This window comes from Natrix helvetica (assembly GCF_964273705.1).
Source record: "Natrix helvetica genome assembly, chromosome: 3".
Taxonomy (NCBI): Eukaryota; Metazoa; Chordata; class Lepidosauria; order Squamata; family Natricidae; genus Natrix; species Natrix helvetica.
The window spans coordinates 45,928,010-45,952,774 of NC_138549.1; the positions used below are offsets into that span (position 1 = coordinate 45,928,010).

General features: G+C 40.5%; 1 protein-coding gene across 2 annotated transcripts; it reads left to right on the forward strand.

The window, feature by feature from the left end:
• Window positions 1-6,876: 6,876 nt before the first annotated feature.
• On the forward strand, window positions 6,877-24,560 carry LOC309389952 (toll-like receptor 7). Of its 2 annotated transcripts, none has more exons than XM_081948916.1 (4): window positions 6,877-7,015; window positions 16,215-16,301; window positions 17,540-17,658; window positions 19,940-24,560. In XM_081948916.1, the coding sequence occupies exons 3-4, from the start codon at window positions 17,608-17,610 to the stop codon at window positions 23,084-23,086; spliced, it is 3,198 nt and encodes a 1,065-aa protein (XP_081805042.1). In that variant the 5' UTR covers window positions 6,877-7,015; window positions 16,215-16,301; window positions 17,540-17,607; the 3' UTR covers window positions 23,087-24,560. The 2 variants fall into 2 exon arrangements, with proteins under 2 accessions (XP_081805042.1, XP_081805043.1); XM_081948917.1 differs by having other exon boundaries at window positions 16,218-16,301.
• The last annotated feature ends 205 nt before the right edge of the window (window positions 24,561-24,765 follow it).

The following is a 24,765-nucleotide window of genomic DNA, read 5'->3' on the forward strand; positions in this document are numbered from 1 at the left end:
AGCAGTGGACGAGTGATCTGGGAATAGGGGATTTGGTCATTACCCCCCTGTCATGGTCAGATCACTCATCTCTCCGGCTCGACTTCCCTGGCGCTACCCCCCACCGTGGGGAGGCGGAACCAGACTGTCCAAGTTGATACCGCCCCAGGCACCTGATGGAACCGGATAGATTCCAGACGGAGCTTGGGCCACTTCCTGTAGCCTTGACCCGCTCTCGGTCGGAGGACCTAGTGGCCGCCTGGAATAGGGTGGCTGCTGGGGCCTTGGACCGGGTTGCGCCTTTGCGGCCTCTCCTACGGCAACAAACCACCCTGGCTCCGTGGTTCACCGAGGACCTGAGGGTGATGAAACGCCATAGGAGACGCCTAGAGAGCAGGTGGAGGTCCTCGCGCTCCGAATCTGATCGAACACAGGTAAGAGCCTATTCACGGACCTACCTTGTGGCATTAAGAGGGGCCAAACGTAGACATTGTGTCGTTCTTATTGCATCCGCCGATAACCGCCCTGCTGCCCTGTTTCGGGTAACCCGCTCCTTCTTATCACAGAGGGCGCGGGAAGCCCCTTTACAGGGCAGAGCAGAGGAGTTTGGGGAATATCTGCAGGACAAAATTGCTCAGATCCGGAGTGGATGGGCCCCCTTCAGTGGACCGGAGGAGCCGTCAACAGCGAGTCTTGAGAGACCATTCTGGGAGGAGTTTGATTCTGTTGCCCCCGAGGATTTGGACAGGTTACGCGGACGGCTGCGACCCACTACATGTTTATTGGACCTGTGCCCCTCCTGGCTGGTACTGGCATCCTGGGAAGTGACATGAGGCTGGCTCCTGGGCCTAGTGAACGCCTCATTGGGTGAGGGGTCCTTACCGGCCGCCTTGAAAGAGGCGGTGGTGAGGCCCTTACTCAAGACGCCTTCCCTGGACCTGACGGAACTAGCTAATTATCGTCCTGTCTCCAACCTTCCCTTTCTAGCGAAGGTTGTAGAGAATGTGGTGGCACAGCAGTTTCCACGACACCTGGAAGAAACCGATTATCTAGACCCGCGCCAGTCCGGTTTCCGACCTGGTCACAGCACGGAGACGGCCTTGGTCGCATTGGTTGATGATCTCTGGAGGGCCAGAGATAGGGGTTGTTCCTCTATCCTGGTCCTATTAGATCTGTCAGCGGCTTTTGATACCATCGACCATGGTATCCTATTGCGCCGGCTGGAGGGGATGGGAGTTGGGGGCACCGTTTTGCGGTGGTTCGGCTCCTACCTCTCCAACCGGACACAATGTGTGTTGGCAGGGGGGCAGAGGTCGATCCTGAGGTCACTCACTTGTGGGGTGCCGCAGGGGTCGGTCCTCTCGCCCCTTCTGTTCAACACATATGTGAAGCCACTGGGTGAGATCATCCGTGGTTTTGGGGTTGGATACCATCTGTACGCTGATGACACTCAGCTGTACATTTCCACCCCAAACCACCCCAACGAGGCTGTCGAAATGATGTCCCGGTGTTTGGAAGCCGTCCGGGTCTGGATGGGGGACAACAGACTCAAGCTTAACCCCTCCAAGACCGAGTGGCTGTGGTTACCGGCACCTCGGTTCAACCAGTTGATTCCATCACTGGCCATAGGGGGCGAACAATTGCCCCCTGTGGAACGGGCGTGCAATTTGGGCATCCTCCTAGATGCCCGGCTGTCGATGGATGACCATGTGGCAGCCGTGGCAAGCAGGGCGTTCCACCAGGTTCGCCTGGTGCACCAATTGCGCCCCCTATTGGACCGGGATGCCTTATGCACAGTCACTCATGCGCTGGTGACGTCTCGTCTGGACTACTGCAACGCTCTCAACATGGGGCTCCCCTTGGGATGTATCCGAAGATTACAGCTAGTCCAGAATGCGGCCGCGCGGGCCATCATGGGGAGTACTAGGTACTCCCACATAACACTTCTCCTGCGCGAGCTGCACTGGCTGCCTGTGGTTTTTCGGGTGCGTTTCAAGGTGTTGATTACCATCTTCAAAGCGCTCCATGGCACAGAACCTAGCTACCTGCGGGATCGCATCCTACCACATACATCCCTGTGACCAATTCGCTCTCACAGGGAGGGACTCCTCCGGGTGCCGTCCACCAAGCAATGCCAACGGGCGGCGCCTAGGAGTAGAGCCTTCTCTGTGATGGGCCCAACCCTCTGGAATGACCTCCCCCCCGACATTAGAACCACCTCGGACTTCCACTCCTTCCGACAAAAACTTAAGACTCACCTGTTCCGATTAGCCGGCCTGGCCCACTTATAGTTCTACTCTTATCTCCTGGCGGATATTTTATTTGGGATAGTTTTCAGGGTAATGTTTTTATAATTTTTAAATTTTAATCTAACTTAACTAAATTGTACAGTGAATCATTACTACCTCCTCCAGTCCTATATTTAATTTATTTATTTTGTATTTATACCATGTATATTTTGTTCAATTATTTTAATATGACTGTACACCGCCCCGAGTCTCTTTTGAGAGAGGGGCGGTCTAGAAATCGAATAAAGTTAAGTTAAGTTTCATACAATGCATTAGAGCATTTTCTGTGACTCTAATGTTTCAACAACTGTTACATGGTCCAATCTTCCTCTTCCACGCTGACATTTCCACCCATCTAGTTCTGGTCAGGTGCAGCAGTGCAGAGACAAAAGATGACCTTGGGCTTCTGTTTGAACAAATATTTTATTGGTTTTACAAAATTTTTAGGAAAAAGGGTAGTGGAAAAGGGTACAAATTATGGCAGCTACATTGTGCAGAGAATGGCACCCCCTTCCCCGACTCTCATAATTTTCACTTATTAAGACATTAATACATCAAGTAAAATACTACTTAACAAAAAAAAAAATTTGACAGCATATTTTACCTTATATCTTCCAATATTTTCAATCTATTTTATATCCAACAGAAAAAGAATTCCCTGTATCAGCAATTGCAGTGTTTTTCTAGCTCACTTTTGTGATCTAAGTTTTCTCGATGCTGCCTCTTCCCCCACCACCACCACCACCAGCAAGGCTCCGGCACCTCCCGTGTCCTGCGTGTCCTGTGTAATGTCAACAGCTTTATCTAGGAGAGCATTGTTTTTTTCTAAGAAGGCCTCCGCCTCCATGGTTGCATTAATTCTAACTCTGCCACCCTCCCAGAATATCAACATCCCTTCTGGTAAAAGCCAACGAAACCAAACCCCTTTTTCAAATAATTTCTTCGCTAAAAGCGAATATTTTTTTCTTTTATCTCTAACTTTCTTTGGGATTTGTTTCAGGATGACTATCTCTCTCTCCTTGTATTTTAACGTTTGCCCCCTTTGTGCACTCAGAATCTCATCTCTTGTAGTCTTTCTAAGAAATTTAATATGAACCTCTCTTGGAACATTGTGTGTTCTAGCATAGGCTGAATTAACTCTATAGATCAGGTCAATATCCCACCCCAACTGCTGTCTGTCTTTTTTGATGTATTCAGCGAGTACGTTTGTCATAATCTCCCTCAAATCTTCATTATCAGCCTCAATTTCATTTTGAAATCTAAGGAAAAAAGACATCCTTTCAAATTCTGTTTTTATCTGGTGGTTCTCAAGTTCTTGGTTTCCTCTCTGGACCCCCATCACCTCCCTCCTCATCTCAGCCATCCCCTCCTCCACAAGATCCAGTCTCTGCGAATTTTGAGCCGTTTGGTTTTGGTTCTGTCTGAGTTGTTCATTCATTTCTTTTAGTTGATTTTTCAATTCCTCCTGCCCCTTTAAAATCTTTTGAAGCAACTACTGGGTTAGGTCCTCCTCAGGGGGTTTTGTAATAAAGATGTTAATGTCTGTTGTCCACTGGGGCTGGATGTTGAAGATGTTGGGGCAGAACCAGCAAAGCCTGGTTTCCCAGGTGGGGGTCTTTTCGATGACCTTGGGCTTCTAGAAAGGAATGTTTTATTTTGACAACAACACATTCTGCTCCTTACTATTCCCCCTCCCAATTCCCCACTAATGAAACAGCATAGTAAACAAAGAGAGAGAGAGTGTGGCAGGCCAAAGTTCCTAAAAGGAATATGACTGCAGGCCTGACATTTACTTTGTTTCTCTTCTTATCTCTTCTTATAACTTTCAAGGTCTTTCAGCACTGTAATCTAATATCTTCTTTGGCCAGTAGATAGCACCAACTCTAGTTCTCAGTGCTAAAACGAGTCCAACTGATTGTCAAAGTTTGATAATAAAAGAAAAATAGCCCTTTTCCAATATACAGTTTCTTCCAACAGTCAGGCAATATTTCCAGCAGATTAGGGTTACTTATAATAACACCACAAGTTCCAGTTCAGACTTTCAATACTTTAAAACTTGTAATTCTTCTGTTAACGTTTCATTTCTCTTTTGGGTCTATACTTTTTCTCCATTTGTTAATTCGTTGTTTTCTCAGTGCGTCAGAGTCTTTCAAAAGTTCTTTCATTTAAAGTGGGTCTTTAGTAAAAAAAAAAATTGAAAAACATCTCACCCAGTTCCAATCCACTTTTCTTAAACCGCTTCAGCTTCTTTGGTTGCCCGAGGTTTGGTCAGCCATAATGGTCATCACTCTTCTGTTGGTCGGGAGGGCACCTTGGATCAAATGGAAGAGCTGCAGCTCCCCGCGATCAGCAAGAGACCCATCCTTTCTTCGTCACCCCTCCAAGGTGACTTTAGCCCCTTAAGGTCCCCCAATGATGAAGAATCAGCCAGGATTCACAGAGCTCCACTGTCCATCAACCGTCCTGCTGCAACACCAAACCAATGTCTCCAATTTATTCCTGTCTTCAATGTCACATTTTTTTTACTTTAGCCTTATTTAATCCTTGTATAAGAACCTCCAATCCATTATTGTTGAAATACCATCCCTTTGTAGCAGTGTATCTGGCAGTGACTCTCTGCCACCTCTTTCTCCTGTGGCTGGTTTCAGCTGTGGTCATAACTGGGTAATTCCTGCAGTATTTTCTAGTCTAGGTCAAAGTCCCTGATGGGTTGCTTGCTGCTCCAGTGGGAGAAAAGAGGAAGCAAAACTACCCCTTCTATTTCACCTCTATGCCTTTCTCTAGTAATTTCTTTAGATACAGCCTGCTAGGATCAATCAGCACACTCCTCTGAAGCTCACAGCAATAACTAGCACTGTAACAAAAGTTTTCACGACTCAGATCAGATACCTATCTAATTAAAAAAAGGCATCCTGGTTGCCAGTGACTGCCTAATATTATGGAAAGGAATGCTAATTTAACTTATATTTGACTTTCTTGCATCTAGTTTCATTGGATGAATTAATGGCAGTATTACAGAAAGTAGAATAACTTGCTGTGTTTTGAATAATGCTGTTTATCCAGAAAAGGAATATCTGGTAATTATTTTCTCTGGTACGTGTCATCCTTTTTCTATACCATGAGTTGGCAGCAGCATCTGGGTATATAGCACTAGTATCCTTGGTTAGGGATCCAGCTCACTACCTGCCAAAATGTGTATTTGGAAAATATCAAAAATCACAACCATTTGACTCATGAAAACTGGATGAGAGCTCATAACACCATTCAATGGATAAAGTTGGCATCCCATAATTTTGCAACTTTGGATCAACTCTTTCAAAGAACTGAAAACTTTTGCAAAATTTAAATTTATCTTGGCTTGCTTCAGAGGCAGTTCATTCAAATCAAGTATTCATATGTTGAAGCTTTTTAATATTGCTATGGCTTCCAAAGTTTTGTTTGCTAAAGGGGGTTGAATCTTTTATTGGTTGTTCTTGAACAAATAATTTATTGTTTATATGCCATTTTAGCTAATATCTTTCATATCAATGTCAGTTTGGGGATAAATCAGAATGATTTTACTGAGTTAATGTTCATGAATGAATGACAAACATGTCCCCTATTTAGCTTTTATTGAAAATACATTCAATATGTTTAATACATTCAATATGTTTAATTGTGTCTCTACCTCCAAAAATTTTATTGAAAAAGATATATCAATTATTTCTTCAGTCATAATACTGATTTCATAAAGGGGCAAAATTCTACTACAATCCTTCCAAAGCCATACTATGCTTTGCAAAATATCATTTTTAGATTTCCTTATGAGTCATACTTGAATGACTACTATCAGTATGTGAAAAAAAGCCTTGCTTCAGAACATCTCTGCAATAAACTTTCGTTTTACCGTGAACTGAAATTAAGATGGCTGGTTGATAGGCAGCACATGCCTTCCCTCAAATTTCCCCAAGCAGAAGAAACAAAGGTCTTAATAAAAGTAGGGTGATTTTCCGTGGAAATTCTAGAACTGTCAGCAGTGTTACAAACTAAATTTTTTGTTAAACTGGGTTTACTAACAGTGTGGAGATGGCAAATTTCATGAGATTAAGGAAGTCTGAGCTAATAAAATCAAGGAACTAAACTGATTAAACTTGAAGGATTAAACAGTAGACAAGGCCTACAACATACTAATTTTCAAATAACATTCCTTGTGAACTAATATTGGACCAGGCCATGCTGACCTTCCAGAAGAGACCAAAGACATGATTTTGCCATCTGGCCTGGATATCTGGTAATGTGAAGCTTGAAAAGTGCTAGAAAATGAAGCGCATTCTTCTGCAATTTTTTAAAAATGTTTTGCAATTATTTTTAGCCATAGCACTTATATAGACTTATAAACCTCTTCATAGTGGTTTACAGAGTCAACATATTGCCCCCAACAATCTTAGAGTCTCATGGTTCAGGGGACAAAGGTGGTTTTCTTTCCTAAATCAGTGAAACAAACTATTTTTAACAGGAGAAGAATAAGTTGTACATTTCAAATGCAGTCTTTTGAGGAAGTGAGTAGTGATGGCAGCTGTCTCACGTGCTATTTATGCTTTGGGTTGTTTCTTACACAACAACACAGCGGATGAACAAGGGGCTCCTGGTGAGCAAACCTGCTTTGTACTGTTACTTGATTTGAAATTAAGGCTTCTTTCAGTGGTCCTTCCTACCATAGTCTTCCTGAAAGACAAGTCATCTTAATGGTGCAGAGGACTATGTAAATGGTAAGCTCATTACAAATCTTTGCATTTCTTTTGAAAAATAATTTTATTTGGGATTGATTTTTGTGTCTAAGAATTCTAAGACTTTGTTGCTCTTTTTTATTCATAATGAATCTATTCCATTTCTTAAAACATATTTTCTTAAAAAAACCCTAATGAATGTTATTTACAAAAAGAAGTGAATAAGTAGGCTTACTAGTCTTAAAAATTACCTTTTATTAGTTTTAATTTGCAACCTTCATTCTGACAAACAGCTAAAATGATGTCCAAAACACTAATTTTGTCTAAAAGTCTAAAATTGTTCTGGTTTCACAGAAACTACAGGGAGAGGATTTCTACTACTAACACAGCAGCTTGCACACAATACAATACAATAGCAGAGTTGGAAGGGACCTTGGAGGTCTTCTAGTCCAACCCCCTGCCTAGGCAGGAAACCCTATACAGTTTCAGGCAAATGGCTATCCAACATCTTCTTAAAGACTTCCAGTGTGGGGCATTCACAACTTCTGGAGGCAAGCTGTTCCACTGATTAATTGTTCTAATTGTCAGGAAGTTTCTCCTCAGTTCTAAGTTGCTTCTCTCCTTGATTAGTTTCTTGTTCTACCCTCAGGTGCCTTGTTCTACCCTAAGTTGCTTCTCTCCATTGCTTCTTGTTCTACCCTCAGGTGCCTTGGAGAATAGTTTGACTCCCTCTTCTTTGTGGCAACTCCTGAGATATTGGAACACTGCTATCATGTCTCCCCTAGTCCTTCTTTCTATTAAACTAGACATACCCAGTTCCTGCAACCGTTCTTCATATGTTTTAGTCTCCAGTCCCCTAATCATCTTTGTTGCTCTTCTCTGCACTCTTTCCAGAGTCTCCACATCTTTTCTAAATTGTGGTGACCAAAACTGAATGCAGTATTCCAAGTGTGTGGCCTTAACACTTCACGTGATCGTGATTCTATCCCTCTGTTGATGCAGCCTAGAACTGTGTTGGCTTTTTTGGCAGCTGCTGCACACTGCTAGCTCATATTTAAATGGTTGTCCACTAGGACTCCAAGATCGCTTTCACAGTTACTACTGTTGAGCAAGATACCACCTATACTGTACCTGTGCATTTCGTTTTTGTTGCCTAAATGTAGAACCTTACTCTTGTCACCATTGAATTTCATTTTATTAGAGAGTGCCCAATGTTCAAGTTTGTCAAGATCCTTCTGTATCTTCTGGAGTGTTGGCTATTCCTGCCAGCTTGGTGTCATCTGCAAATTTGATGAGTTCCCCATTTATTCCCTCATCCAAATCATTGATGAAGATGTTGAAGAGTACTGGGCCCAAAACAGAGCCTTGGGGTACTCAACTGCATACCTCCCTCCATGTAGATGCAGTTCCATTGAGGACTACACATTGAGTGCGGTTGGTCAGCTAGTTACGAATCCATCTGATGGTGATGCTGTCTAACCCACATTCTTCTACTTTATCTAGTAGTAGGTTATGGTCTACCTTATCAAATGTCTTACTGAAGTCCAAGTAAACTATATCGATGGCATTCCTCTGGTCCACTAGTTTTGTCACTTTGTCAAAGAATGCAATAAGATTAGTCTGGCATGATCTGTTTTTGAAAAACCCATGTTGGCTTTTGGCTATTACTTTGTTTGCTTCTAGGTGTTCGCTAATTAGTTGCTTGGTTATCTTTTCCAGAATCTTTCCTGGTATTGAGGTCAAGCTGATAGGTCTGTAGTTTCCTAGATCTATTTTTTTCCCTTTTTTGAAGATGGGAACCACACCAGCTCTTTTCCAGTCCTCTGGTAGTTCCCTGGTGCTCCAGGATCTCTGAAATATATAGTTCAGTGGTTCTGAGATCTCATCTGCCAGTTCCTTCAGAACGCTAGGATGTAATCCATCTGGTCCTGGTGATTTGAACTTGTCTAGGGTAGACAGGTGCTCATTTACCATTTTCTTCCCTATTTCTTGTGTTCCTAATCTGATTTTTGTGATGCTGTTTTTGATAGGTTGGACTGTTTTATCCCTTTGTGTAAAGCAGTCCAACCTATCAAAAACAGCACCACAAAAATCAGATTAGGAACATAAGTTGAAATAATAAGTTGTTAACATGAAAAGATTATTCTAAGAATTTGTATGTAAGAAAAGAGATATTTCATGTTCTTACAGGTTTTACCTGTACTTTGTAACTAAAATAAGTAGTTTTTTAAAATACTTTTATAAAGCTTTACAATTTTACAAATAGCTTAAAACATAGATTACAGAAATGTAGCCTGCTTCAACTCTAGTTGATATGAAATTTCACCAATATGTCTGATGTCATGTAACCACACAAGATTTTTGCCATCCTTTCATATACTGTATCTTTTTTCTCTCATTTCTAAAGCCATATGCTCTTCATCTCTCTTTCTCTTTCCCATACATTTCAAGTATCTGTCAAGTTTGCCTTACAACATTTTAATTGTTCTGATGAAAAGAAGAAGTGAAAACATTTATGGAAATTGCCATTATCACCTGCTATTAATGTAGATGTAGATGTAAAGGGGAATTGTTATTTTTTTTTAAAAAATAGAATATAATCCCATCTGTTGTATCTTCTCTGTTCCTCATTCTATTCAGATGTTATCTGACAAATGTTTTGAGGGAAAGAACATAATATAAATGGAGCAGTGGTGGGTTTCAAAAATTTTTGGAACCTACTCTGTGGGTGTGGCCTGCTTTATGGGAATGGCTTGCCGGCCATGTGACCGGGTGGGAGTGGCTTGCCAGCCATGTGACCGGGTGGGAGTGACTTGCCAGCCATGTGACCGAGTGTGATTGGCTTGCCGGCCATGTGACCGAGTGGGAGTAGCTTGCCGGCCATGTGACCAGGTAGGAGTGGCTTGCCGGTCATGTGACCGAGTGGGAGTGGCCAAGACGATGTCACTGAATTCTTTGCCCCAATGGATGATCTACAAAAAGAAGATATAAAAAAGGAAATTTATTATTTTGTGCACTTACTACTTAAATAAGATTAAAATAAGTACACAAAACAATAAAAGAGCTACTTACAGAAGGTAAGTAGCTACTACTTACTACTTGTATTTCAAAGGGAATACAATACATATTTAATTTTACACATGTTAGCAGCTGCTGGAATTGTGTTTGCACAACAGTGGAAAAACAAAGATATGAAAATGAATAAATATTAGAATGTGCAGGAATGAATAAATTGACAATTAAAATCAAGAAGGCTTCGAATACGTTTTCACATGGGATTTGTTTTATCAATTGCTAACTAACAGAAACAGCAATTAGAAATCTAAAAGTATGAAAGAAACACCAATTATGTAAGGAAAGGTCACTAAAATGTACAAGGAAATATTATTAGTACTTGATCATTATTAATGTGTAGATAACTGTGGGACATTACACACCCATACACACAATGAGTGCCAGGAAAACACCAAAAATCAACAATTTCCCCCAAAAAGACTGCAGATGAAACCAGTTTTTTTCCCCTAACCCGAAGGACAGGAAAGACAAAGCTACTGGAATAAAAACCATCAAGGCATTGTGGGAAATTATAAAGGACAGTGCCAGGAAGCTCACAGAACTAGCAACCACCTCACAATTACCTAAACAACCAGGTATCACACAGAAACACACAAAATCTGGCAAAGCTGCCTTGCATCAACCTGGCCTGCCCATAGAAAAGAAGCCATTTTGAGACACATAAACCATGCACCAACCTGTACACTTAAAAGCAACATATTGCATCACAAATAAAACATTTGCAAAAAGGAATAACATTTATTTTTTTAATAAAAAATTTTTATTGGTTTTTATACATATATGGGGAAAAGATAAGAGGATATACAAAATCTTTTGACAACTCCCACACTAGTGATAGTAATCCATCCAAAACTCACAATTTTTACAATCTTAAAAACAAAATATAAAAGACAAGCAGAAAGCCAGGTCTTATTCTATATTGTCAACCATGTGTTCATTCGTTTTCCTTTGTCACTTTCTAGAGTGTCCCAATTGCTGTTATTTCAAATACTTTTATTTTTGTGATCTGAGCCTTTTCAATATTGCTCCTTCCTCCCTATCCCCAGAGGAAGCCTCAGCCCCCACTCCTTCTTGTCTTGCACCTTACTGTCCCTTCCACTACCTTTGCTTTGTTCGTCCTCTGGGAGGGGAAAATATTTTTTTATAAAGGCTTCCGCCTCTAGCACTGTATTAATTCTAATCCTGAGGAATAACATTTATTGTAATAAACATTCTATAAACAATAAATAAATAAAAATTCCCTAAAATAATTTTTAAAAAAGATATTCTACACATAATAAATTAAAATAAAACCATTAAAAATATTCTATACACAATAAATTAAAATAAAACCATTAAAAATTTTCTATACACAATAAATAAAATTTGAGATTGTGGAGATGTAATTCTAAGGCAGGTCATTGTGGAAGGTCCTGATGAGGAGATTGTGATGACCACGAGGCAGGAGGCATATAAATTTAATAAATGAAGAAATAAATGCCCTGTGGTCTTGATGGCTTGCTTGCAGATATTTTATTGTCATTGGTGTGTTATATCTAGCTGGGTCATGAAATGTCTGCAAGAAAACCACCAAGCTCAGGGAACACCAAGGACCCCGCTGTCATCTACCTCCCCCCCTCTTCCTCCTCTCAATATATCCCACTCTTTCTAGCACTGATGATGTTACCTAGTTTGGTAATGAAATGTCTGTAAGAAAACCACAAAGTTCAGAAAGCAGCAGGGTTCCCACTTTCCCCCACCTCCTCTTTCTCCCTCTCTTTCTCATTTTTGTCCTTTCTCCTCCGCCCCCCCTCCCTTCTAGCACTGATGTTACCTAGTTTGGTAATGAAACGTCTGTAAGAAAACCACCAAGCTCAGAAAGCAGCAAGGTTCCCACTTTCCCCCACCTCCTCTTTCTCCCTCTCTTTCTCCTTTTTGTCCTTTCTCCTCCTTCCCCCCCCCCCACTCCCTTCTAGCACTGATGATATTACCTAGATTAGGGTTACTGGGCAACATGTGTGTGTGTGTGTGTATGATGCTGGAGTTACGCCCCCCCCGCACCCTCCCTCCCGGGGGTCGAAGTGCCTCAAAGGGACAAGCAGACTGCCACAGCTCCACTGAGAAGACATTTCTGAGAAGAAAAACTTCTCCGGTCGGGGTGCACTGGAGCTGGTGGAGCACTGGCAATAGCCTGCCTGTCCCTTTCAGGAACTCTACTGAGAAGACATTTCTGAGAAGAGAAACTTCTCCGGTTGGGCTGCGGCCGTGCGATTGGAGCAATCACGTGGTTCACCTCACTGACTGTCTCCCTGGCGACGGGCTGGCGATTGCCGGTGCTCCACCAGGTTGGGCATGACCAGAGAAGTTTCTCTTCTCAGAAATATCTTCTCAGTAGAGTTCCTGAAAGGTGACAGGCAGGCTGTTGCTGGCGCTCCACCAGCTCCGGTGCAGCCCGACCGGAGAAGTTTTTCTTCTCAGAAATGTCTTCTCAGTGGAGCTGTGGCAGCCTGCTTGTCCCTTTGAGGCGCTTCAACCCCCGGGAGGGAGGGTGCGGGGGGGCGTAACTCCAGCATCACACACACACACACAAACACACACGTTGCCCAGTAACCCTAACCTTCGCGCTCTTATCCGCGCTCTCCTCGGCTCCTCATGACTGCAATAGATGTCCAGAATCGGCTTTTGGGGCTAGGTTTCCAGCCCCCGCCGCTTCTGGACATCTATTGCCATCGCGAGGAGCTGAGGAGAGCACGGAGAAGAACGCGAAGGTTCTTGGTGCTCTGGGAAGCCGCAAATTGGCTGGGAGAGGTGCGGGGCTTGGTTTAGGTTCCCTGGACATCGCAGCAGCAGCCCCAAGTGCGCGGATCTCGCCTTTTTTTGCATCAGGGCATGCTGCAAGGGGGGGGGGGAGTGAAGATCTTTTCCAGCTGGCGCAAAGGACTTCCCTGGACTTGCTTAACCACCACCAATCCGGAAAAGGTCTTTACTCCCTCTCCCTTGCAGCACGCCCCGATGCAAAAAACGCCAAGGCCTTGCAAGATCCCTGAACTTGGGCTGGCCGCACCACGTAAGCTCCCCCCACTGTCCCCACTCCCCGGCTTTCTGATGGCCCTGTGGCCCGGTGCTATAAGCGAACCTGGGATCTTTGCAAGGCCGCAAAAGGTCACCGGACTCACTTACAGTGCAGGGCCACAGCAGCCCCTCCGCCCCACGCTTAGTTGCAGCTTACTCCGGGAAGCCACGAAAGTGGCTGGGAGAGGCGCGGGGTTTGGTTTAGCCTCCCTGGACATCACAGCAGCAGCCCCAAGTGCGCCGATCTCGCCATTTTTTGCATCGGGGCATGCTGCAAGAGGGGGGAAGTGAAGACCTTTTCCAGCTGGCACAAAGGAATTCCCTGGACTTGCTTTAGTGAGCACGGGCCCGCACCTCCACCACCAACAATCCAAAAAAGGTCATTACTCCCTCTCTCTTGCAGCACGCCCCGATGCAAAAAACGCCAAGGCCTTGCAAGGTCCCCGAACTTGGGCTGGCTGTGACGTGTAAGCTCCCGCTGTCATCCCCACCCCCGCACTTTCTGGCGGCCCTGCGCTATAAGTGAGCCCGGGATCCTTGCAAGGCCGCAAAAGGTCACCGGCTCACTTATAGTGCAGAGCCACGGCAGCCCCCCCTCCCCATGCTTAGTTGCAGCTTACTTACCTCCTCGGAGTCGGCAGGCAGCAATAGAGTGCCAAACAGGAAAAAAAGTTAAGTGGGTTTAAATAGGGTTCTTAGAGGCAGGCAGGGCAATTGGTGAGGTAGCCAATCAGTGAGCGGTGGGCGGGGCTAGGATAGTGCAGACGGGCGGGGGGAGCGAGCAATGGAGCGGCTTCTGGATGGGCGGGGGTGAACGAGCGAGCGAGTGAGTGACAGGGGCGGGGCAGGAACTTATTTCTGGGTCCATTGACCATCCGGTTCCCCCGATCCGGTGCGAACCGGCAGAAACCCACCACTGAAATGGAGGGATGATAGATTTCCAAATCTTTCAATTGCACCAAACACGAACAAACATAGAAATATGCACATATTCATTTTTTTCCCCTTTGCCTCAGAAAATTAATTAATAAAGTATGGAATAGCTGCAGTATATTTTGATAGAAATCACCACAAATGATTTTTCTGGAAGAATCCATTGACTTCACAACAGAGTCCCTTAATCCAGTTTGAAAAATATCCCTTTTCTTCAGTTTTTATTCACCTTTTAATCCCATGCTTTCTCTGAAAAGGAAAGAAACATGCTATGAGAATGGGCCATGGTCCACTGAAGCTGTCTGTGCTGAATAATGTATATGTGTGGAAAAGTATGGTATTTCTTTCCTTCCTTCCTTCTTTTCTTGTGAATGGGAAAGTATGGGGTCTGTACTGTTTGGCAGGGATATGTTTCATTCCCGTACTCAGAAATGCAGAAACCAAAATGCAAATCTCACCAGGTTTTAATTCTCAGAGGTGTCTAATGCATCAGGTCACTGAAAGGATGAAATGAGAAGCATGGTCTGCTGTTCTCGTTAAAAGCAAAGCATGTTATAAAACAATATTTTTTTATTTTTCTTCGAATTTCTAGACCGCCCCCTCTCCCAAAAAGGACTCGGGGCGGTGTACAGTCCACACAACAAACAGCAAGTATCAAATACAAATATAAATACACATAAGGAGGAGGTTAAAATTTAAAAGAACTGTACGGAAGAATATAAATATGGTTCTAAAAACCCTAAAATCAGTTAAATTTAAAACCGTACCATATAAATAACCAGGTAAGAATATGTTTCCAGGAGGTAACAGTTGTCACAATTATAATTATGCCAGGCCAGCTAATCGAAACAGGTGAGTCTTCAATTTTTGTCGGAAGGAGCGGAAGTCTGTGGTGGTTCTGATATCGGGGGGGAGGTCATTCCAGAGGGTTGGGCCCATCACAGAGAAGGCCCTACTCCTCGGCGCCGCCCGCTGGCATTGCCTAGTGGACGGCACCTGGAGAAGCCCCTCCCTGTGAGAGCGGATTGGCCGCAGGGATGTACCCAATCGCAGCTTTTCATGAATTTCCTTTTCCTCCATTCTTCTTATAATTACATATATTTTAGGCCTTCGGGTACTAATATCCTTACTCTTTTCTTACAGCACATATTTTCTGCTCATATTTTCTCCCAGTTAGCCTGCCATTTTATTCATTAAAAATTGTCTTTAGAGTGCAACTGTTATTAAACTTTCCCTTGGATTTCTTTTATTAATTTAATAGTTATATAAAATATTTTGTGTGTATGGTATGTATAAAAGATTAAAATGACAGGATAGATTATCTTAATTATTCATTCAATTCATAATGCTGCTGCTGCTGCTATCATCATCATCATCATCCTTTTTTAACCTGGTGAAGTGAACACCTGAAGAGAAATTTTAACTATTTAAGCACAGGCCAACTATTTTTAATTTTCTGATATGATTTGAAAATGGTGTTAATAAATAATTCCTAACTGAGATTTTTATACCAGTGACAGATGAATTAAATATAATACAAGTTAATTCATATCTATAATTTTGCCGAATCATAAAGTTATATATTTGACCACTTTTCTCATGCATTGGGTGGGGAATAACATATTTTGTGTTACCCATCCAATAGAGAAAGTTCAAAAAAGCACTTAGGATACTATGATGTATATTAGATATCTATGGATTATACAGCAGATGATTCAATAATTGTTTCCAAAGATATCCAGAAAACCTTGTTTATTTAAAGTACTGTATGACCACAAGTTTATCCAGAGAACATTTATTTAAAGCACTGTATGGCTCCTCTGTGATTTTGCAAGCAGAGATTGTTCAGCAGAGAACAAGGATACATTTGTTTGACCTGAGTTTCATTGCGAATTTGGCAACTTTGCCTATTCCAACTTATGGACAGATCAGAAACTGCTCATATGACAAAATCTGCACTGTATTTTCTGGGAATTGCATAATAGTTCATCACTATATACAAAAAAAATTATATGAAGAAATGGGAATATACAAATGTATTTTTAAAAGGAAATGGTTAGGAAAAAAAGACATACATTTGGGGAATAGTGCACACAAAAATATGCAGAAAACAACCCTCATTCTTGTTCAACATAATGTCTTATTCTGCACCAACAGTTACTCTATTCTCCCTTCAATTTAGCAGGTAATATTTCATTGCAAACAGTTATTCATGTTCTTGGACCATGAAGAGAGGGAAGAAATATTTCTGCGTTCCTTGACCATCAGGGTAAGCATCTATCTTTCAGCACAATTAGTTGCCTAATTGAGCAGTTGTATTTCATAACACACATTTTGTCATTCTATTAGTAATTTTTGCAGTAGAAATCATTGGCATGCAGCAGTTTGGAAAGCGGACTGGAAATTATATCAGTAAAAGTATAAGATTAAGATTTTTAGGTTAGTTATTGGTCTCTGTTTACTTCATAAAGGTCCCATTTTAAAATAAAATTTCACAAAAATGTAATTATGGTTGCTTAACTATTAAGTAAAATCATCTAAGTCAGGGCTATCAAACTTGCGGCCCAGATGTGCCACATGCTGGCCACACCCACGCCTGGTTTAGCGAAGGGGAAAAAAAATCCCAATACATCACGTGATGCCGCCGTGATGCTGTGAGTTTGACACCTCTGGTCCAAAGTGGTTAAAATGGGTTATAAAAAGAAAAATAACACAATTTGGTATCTGTAGAATATTTCCAAAATAAATAAGCTCATAGTTTATTAAGGGTGAGAGGGTCCCTCCATCTCTGACCCCAGATGGTCCTTAAATACAATCCACTACTAGAAGACAGATTTTTATGGGATGCATACAGTTCACAGGGTTCCTATTAGAACTATGGAAATTCTTCCCCAAAGTGCAGTCAAACACATATGCATGCAGAGAACTGGGATTAGTTTCCAAAGCAACCTCTAGTACAGGTAGTTCTCAACTTACAACCATTTATTTAGTGGCCATTCAAAATTACAATGGCACCGAAAAAAATAACCTATGGCTAGTCCCAGAAGTTACTGCATGGCACATGATCAAAATTCAGGTGCTTAGCAACTTGCAGGTATTGTGACAGTTGCAACATCCCAAAACATGCAATCACAATTTACAACCATCTCAGCTGGTTTTTGACAAGCAAAGTCAATAGAGGATATTCCATTCACTTAGTGACTGTTGATTCACTTAACAACACCCGTGACTTGCTTAACAACTATGGCAAAACAAGTCTGTGAAATTAGGCACAACTCACACAACAACCATCTTGCTTAGCAATGGAAATTCTAGTCCCAATTGTGATCGTAAGAACTACCTATAAAACAGAGTGAAACAAAACAGCCACCTCTTTAAAAGACAGTGCACAACCATATATTTTTTTAAGTGACTGGTCTAGTGGCAACTATTGCTAATCCTAGCTTTTCTTCCAAAAAATAATCTAGCTCAGCAAATATTGTTTTCAGCTTGGAAATTTTCTATCAGATCTCTTTCTAGGTTCCCTGTGATCTAGATATTAGAACTTCTAAATTTCCACTGCTAACCAGAGAGAGATGCTAAGAGTGCCTCTGAATATAGACAGAATGTCTTTTGCTTTCCACCAGGTGAGTGCAGAAATCTTACCTTTTCCCTGCCACCCCGCTTTGTCTCTTTCTTTTTCTCTCTCATACACAAATGCATACACATGGAGGTCAAGACAAGTTAAAAAAAAAGCTATAGGATAGCCACACACATATTTTAGTACCTCTTTCAAAAACAGAAATAAAATAATATATAATGCTTATCAAATGAACTCTACCAGACACAAAGGCACTCCAGCATTCTAAGTGCTCAGGTCTTCCATATGATTGAACATTGGCAAGTGTAGTTTTTTACACTGCCTTATCAGTTCTGCTGCCCTTCTGAAGCCCGGATTGCTTGATTGCTCACTAAATCTCTCTTTCCCCATTGGTTCTTCTTGGGTAAACCCAACCTTCAGCAAATAAGGGGCTCCTGCACTCTTAAGGCAGTCTACTTTACAATTCTACAATAGGTTGTGGAAGGATGTTTAGAAAGAAAAGTCCTTATGCTGATTATACAGGAGGAAGAGTCATTAAAAATGTTGAAAACCAATGTTCTCTTATCCAGTCCTAATACTGGTGCTAAGAAGACTGCATTTGGATAGAACAATAAAACAACCATTTTTATTCTCCTGCCCTCCAGATGCAATGAACTACATACCATAAATTTATTCTAAATCTAGATTGCCTGGAAATTTTACTCTAATATGCTGTCTGAATCTCACAAATAGAATTACCTATCTCTTTGCAAATAGTAATGGACATAATAGGCTTATCTCTTGGGCTCTTATAAATTCAGTCCAAGTATCACAGTTATCTAGAAAGATTTACCAACAGATGCTATACACAGAAACACCCAAGAAAACCCCAAGACTTACTTGGGTCTCCAGCACATGTCAGGCAGAAATCTAAAAGACCTTCACAGGATAATACTATACAAACAACCTTCCTGAGTCCCAGTTGCTCACTAGCCTTTGACCCTATGGAAGACCATTGGCCTTCATCAAGTGACTCCTAAGTAGCCCCACCAAGTCTGCTCCTTAATGTAGCCTCGCCTCCTATAACTCTCTGTCGTGTTTTCTTCCTCTTCAGCTTCTGGCGTCTTTCAGTTGCTGAAGGGGAAAGAGAGAGAGGTTTGGTCCAATATTTTCTCCATCCAGGGCCAGGAGAAGGATTAGATTCTGACTTGATACAATAAAGCCTTTTTTATTGCTTTTGGGGAAGGTTTCTCCTGCTCCTCTTCCTCAATTATGAAAGATCCCTAAAGCAAGCATCAAGTACATGCTGTATCCACGGGTAGACCATCCTTGATCAAAGCAATATTCTTACCCCCCATCCCAGGCTGCAGAAAACTGGATTTAAAAGGTGTAAGCCAGAAAGGAAGGCAAATGTCAGTTCTCACCACTGTGCACAAATTTTAGATAAAGGTCTTGTAATGCAACATTTCACACAAAATGGCATTTGCTCTAGATATCTGGTAGCGATAAGGGAATTCAGATAATATAATGGCAATAATTTCTTCAACATACTTGAATCACCAAAACAGTCCCTATTGCAGGGGTGTCCAAACTTGGCAACTTTAAGACTTGTGGACTTCAACTCCCAGAATTCCCCAGCCAGCAGAGCTGGCTGAGGAATTCTGGGAGTTGAAGTCCACAAGTCTTAAAGTTGCCAAGTTTGGACACCCCTGCCCTATTGACTCATTTGCTGATCTAACTGCAAATCTGGGTATACTGCTTGATAGTTATCAAAAGCCCTGTATTTCCTGATTTTTTTTAAATGGTTTTTTTTTTAATTAAAAATGTATATTTCACACTTCCTCCTCATGGTTAGTATATCTCTGGTGGGGAAAGAAGGAAAGGGAAAGGGAAATAAAGAGGGAAATTAAAGGGGAAGAAAGGGAAGGGAAGAAAGAAAAGGAAAGAAATGGGGAAAGGGAAGGAGGAGATAAAGAACAGAGGGAGGGAGGTGGCGCAGTGGTTAGAGTGCAGTACTGCAGGCTACTTCAGCTGACTGCTAGCTGCAGTTCAGCAGTTCAAATCACACCGGCTCAAGGTTGACTCAGCCTTCCACCCTTCCAAGGTGGGTAAAATGAGGACCCAGATTGTTGGGGGCAATATGCTGACTCTGTAAACTGCTTAGAGAGGGCTGTAAAATCACTATGAAACGGTATATAAGTCTAAGTGCTATTGGTATTGCTATTCCTGAGAGCTTAAAACATCTCTTTTTGATGTAAAATTATTCAAGAATGTTCAGTGTTCAATTGTTTAAGTGAATTATTTTATATTTAGCAAATGTGACACTGCTTTCTTTCTTTTCTCTCTAGACTTTTCATCTCTGGCTCGCAAGCCGATTGATTTTTTTTGTTATTTCACTGGCTTTGAAAGAGATTATAGTAATGCCATTTTATAAAACTTTGCCTTGTGATGTGAATAATATAAAAGATACTTCCAAAATGTATATGCAAGTTGACTGCAGTGACCGTAAGCTCATACAGTTTCCAAAAGATATTCCTGACAATGTTACCAACCTGACACTTGCTGTTAATCACATTCCAAAAATTTCCAAAAGCCATTTTATAAACCTAAAAAACCTTCTAGAAATTGATTTCAAATGTAATTGTGTGCCAGTCAGGCTGGGACCTAAAGATCACGTTTGCACCCAAGGTCTGAAAATCCAAGCTAATGCTTTCTCCAAACTCTCCAACTTAAAATCACTCTATTTAGATGGCAACCAGCTCTCAGCAGTCCCCCAGGATCTCCCACCTAGCCTACGTCTTCTGAGTCTTGAAGCTAATTCCATTTTTTCTATCAAGAAAGGAAATTTGTCAGGACTTGAAAACTTAGAAGTACTCAACCTAGGGCAGAACTGTTATTATCGCAATCCCTGCAATATGTCTTTTGAAATTAATGAAGCAGCCTTTAAACCTCTCATAAGTTTGAAAGTGTTGTCTTTGAAAGCCAACAACTTATCAAAGGTTCCACAAAACTTACCATCAAACTTAAGAGAACTCTACCTCTATAATAACGCAATTCAAAATATCACTGAGCATGATCTGTCGTCTCTGAATAATTTGGAATTACTTGATTTAAGTGGAAACTGCCCTCGTTGTCACAATGCACGATATCATTGTATTGAATGCCCAGGAAGCATTTTAATCAATTCCAGAGCCTTTGACTCATTAAAGCATTTAAAGGTGCTGAGGCTGCACAGTACTTCCCTTCAACATGTGGATTCCTGTTGGTTTAAAAATACTGGGAACCTTCAAGTGCTTGATCTTTCACAAAATTATTTGGCTAGAGTAATTCAGCAAGCTGATTTTCTACAGTTTCTTCCTAATCTTGTAGAACTTGACTTATCTTTCAATTATGAACTGGATTCATACCCATTAAACTTTATTCTCCCCAAAACATTTTCCAACCTATCCAATCTGCAGTCCTTAAGAATAAGAGGATTTGTTTTTAAGGAACTGAATAAAGACACTATACAAAATTTAATTCCTCTTAAAAAACTTAACATCCTGGATTTTGGAACCAATTTTATCAGGAACGTTAACATTTCTATGTTTAAAGAATTCCAGAATCTTAAAACAATAATTCTTTCTTTTAATAAAATATCTCTTTTTTCATATGAGCCAAATAGCAGGCTTTACTCTGTTTTCAACTCATCAGATGATCAATATAATGGCAATGCATTGAAAGATATGGAGTATTTCAGATATGATGAATATGGTCAAGGTTGCAGATCTAAAAATACAGAGGATATTCATTCTTTGTCTTTTGTCAATGAGATTGCATGCAGCAACTATGGAAAAACACTTGATTTAAGCAGAAACAATATTTTTTTTATCAAATCTTCTGATTTCCAGCAACTTTCAGACCTTGAATGTCTTAACATCTCCAATAATGCTATGAGCCAAGCTTTTAAGGGAACTGAATTTGCTCATCTATCCAGTTTGAAATGTTTGGATTTATCTAACAATCGGATTGATTTGCTACATCCGGTTGCTTTTCAACAGCTGAAAGAACTGGAAGTTCTAAATCTTAGTGATAATAGTTATTATTTTAAGGCGGAAGGTGTCACACTTATGTTGAACTTTACCAAATGCCTGGTTAATCTGAAAATACTGATTATGAATGGCAATGAGATCTCTGTATCCACTGATAAAGGAATGGAAAGTGATTCCATCAAAACATTAGAATTTAGACGGAATCGATTGGATATTTTATGGAAGGATGGAACTAATGAATACTTGGCATTCTTCAAGAATTTGATCACCCTGGAAAGTCTTGACATTTCTGAGAATTTTCTGACTTTGTTACCTCATGATGTATTCTACAATCTGCCTCCAAAACTCAAAGTATTAAAGCTGGCCAATAATCTATTGAAGACTTTTAACTGGGGGTGCCTTCCAGCACTAAAGAATTTGGAAGTCTTGGATCTTAGCAACAATCAGCTGACCACAGTCCCACATGAACTGTCCAACTGTACTAAGACACTTCAGACATTCATACTGCAAAACAACAAGATTAGAAAGCTGACAGATAATTTTCTTAAAGATGCTTTCTTCCTGAGGCATTTAGATCTTAGTTTTAACAAGATCAAAACAATCAAGAACTCTAGCTTCCCAAAAAATGTTATTAATGGACTAACAACATTACACTTAAATGGTAATTTTTTCAAGTGTAATTGTGATATTGTGTGGCTTGTCCACTGGATCAATGAGACAAATGTAAAAATCCCTTTTCTTGCAACAGATGTGACTTGCGCAGGGCCAAGTGTATGGAAAGATAAAAGTTTGATTTTATTAGATATGCATACTTGTGAATCGGACTACTCTCAGATTCTCTATTTATCGTCAGCTTTATTCATCATACTTCTCATGATATTTCCAGTTATATGTCACCTATATGTCTGGGATGTCCGGTATATTTATCATTTCTGCATTGCCAAATTAAAGGGATATAAACGTCTCTTTTCATCTGACGTTAAATATGATGCTTTTGTGGCTTACGATAATAAAGATGCCGCTGTAACAGAATGGGTCCTGAAAGAACTAATTGAAAAACTGGAAGATCAGAAAGAACAAAAATTCAATATTTGTTTAGAAGAAAGAGACTGGCTACCAGGTCACCCACTCATGGAAAACCTTAATGACAGCATACAAATGAGTAGAAAAACAATATTTGTGCTGACAAACAGCTATATTGCAACTGGCAACTTCAGAACAGCTTTTTATATGGCACATCAGCGTCTTGTGGATGAAAAAGTAGATGTAATTATCCTGATAATTCTTGAGAAGCTTCTGCAAATGTCAAAGTGTCTCCGTCTCCGAAAGACCTTGTGTAGGAGATCTTGTCTTGAATGGCCAACCAATCCTCAGTCTCAGTCTTATTTCTGGCAATGTCTTAGAAACTCCCTCAGAGCAAATAATGAATTCAGATATAACAAGCTTTTCAAAGAAATGGTATAACACTCAGTTGCATGCTCAGAAAATATTTTGGAAATTATAGCAGATGTAGGGAATGAGACTGAATCTCAATCTCTATATTGAGGAAGTTTTAAATCATTAGTAGAACCAGACAAACTTTTGGTTATCTGAGGAAAAGTGCCCAGGAAGTGTAATCCCAGAACTCAATTTTCCATTTAATAACTGTTGAGTTATGTAGGAAGCTTATGCTGATTTTTATGAATTCCCCCCAATCTAAGCAGAAAAGTGAAAGGGAAGAGACAGATTCCAATTACAAATTTTCACAGCAAGAATTTATGTGTTTTCCTATGTAAGCATGTTTTCTTTCCATTATTCGATACAATTTGAAAGAAAAAAAAAATCAATATAATCTTTAGCATGAACTACAATTACTGTATATTTGAAAATGAAATATTTTGAACTGACTATTTATTTATATATGAGGGGAAAAAACTTTAAATTACATAATGATACAATAAAAATATGGGAATTGTAACATAATGGGGATGTGCAGATCAGTTGGAATGCATTCAGAAATGGAAAGAAAGGATGTGTGTGTGTGTGTGTGTGTGTGTGTGTGTGTGTGTGTGTAAGAAAATTGGTGATCTAAATACTTTTTGTATAATGCTTTTTCTTTTTTAAAAAAAATCTTGCATTACCGTATCAAATTCCAAAAAGAAAGGACTTTAAACGCTTACAAAATATTATCAGTGACTAATAAATTTATGCTGTAATCTGAAAGCATCTATGTTTGAAGCCAGTTTGGTATAATGATTAAGACATCAAGTAGAAACCAAAAGACCTTTAATTCTAGTCCTGCCTTGGGCACAAAGCCAAATGGGTGACCTTGGCCAGTTATGTCTTGTCCCTAGGAAGAAGTAGAATTGCCAAGTTACTTCTGAAAACAGCTGCCAAGAAAATTTCAGGGAGTCCAAAACGATTTGAAGGTGCAATTGTTTAAATGCAGTTTACATGTCTATTGATGGCTGATTTGATTTAATGCAAAGCTTCCAAGAATTCCCTAGTGTTTTGGGATTTAATTTAGTCAAGGATGGCCACACATTTACATGCAAAAGAGACAATTAAAAACAACTAAGGAAACAAAAAAATTATATCCTCTCTATCAGTCAACACACAGATAATAGGGATTAACACCAGACAAACAATCAAGCAGAAAACAATAGCTAATCAAAGAAATATTAAGAAGAAAACCACATACCCACCAAGTATGGTAGGGCAAGCTATTGTGTATAAAAAGACATCAAAGCCATCATGACTAGCATTGATATGTTACCTAGCCAGGTAATGAAATTACTTCAAGCAAATTATCAAGATTGGAGAGTGCCAAGGACAGTTATCCTAGGCTACAGATATTGTTTTCTTTTATTCTTACTTGTTTTAATGTATTGATGCATAAATGTATGTATAAGGAGCACTATAGTGACAAGTTTACAGAACAATGTATAAAGTAGTATGATTGAAGTGGAAACGGGGTTGGGTGGGTGGGGTGTTGCATGAATAAAAAGTTGAATAAATGAATAAAAGTAGACTAGATTTAGTGAGACTTCTTTTTCTTTTTACCTCTTACCTTTCTTTATCATCTATTATATTTTGCTATGCTTTGCTTACCATTGCTTACACAAAAGAAAGCAGTGTGGTTTGATTGATTCATCAGCATTCTC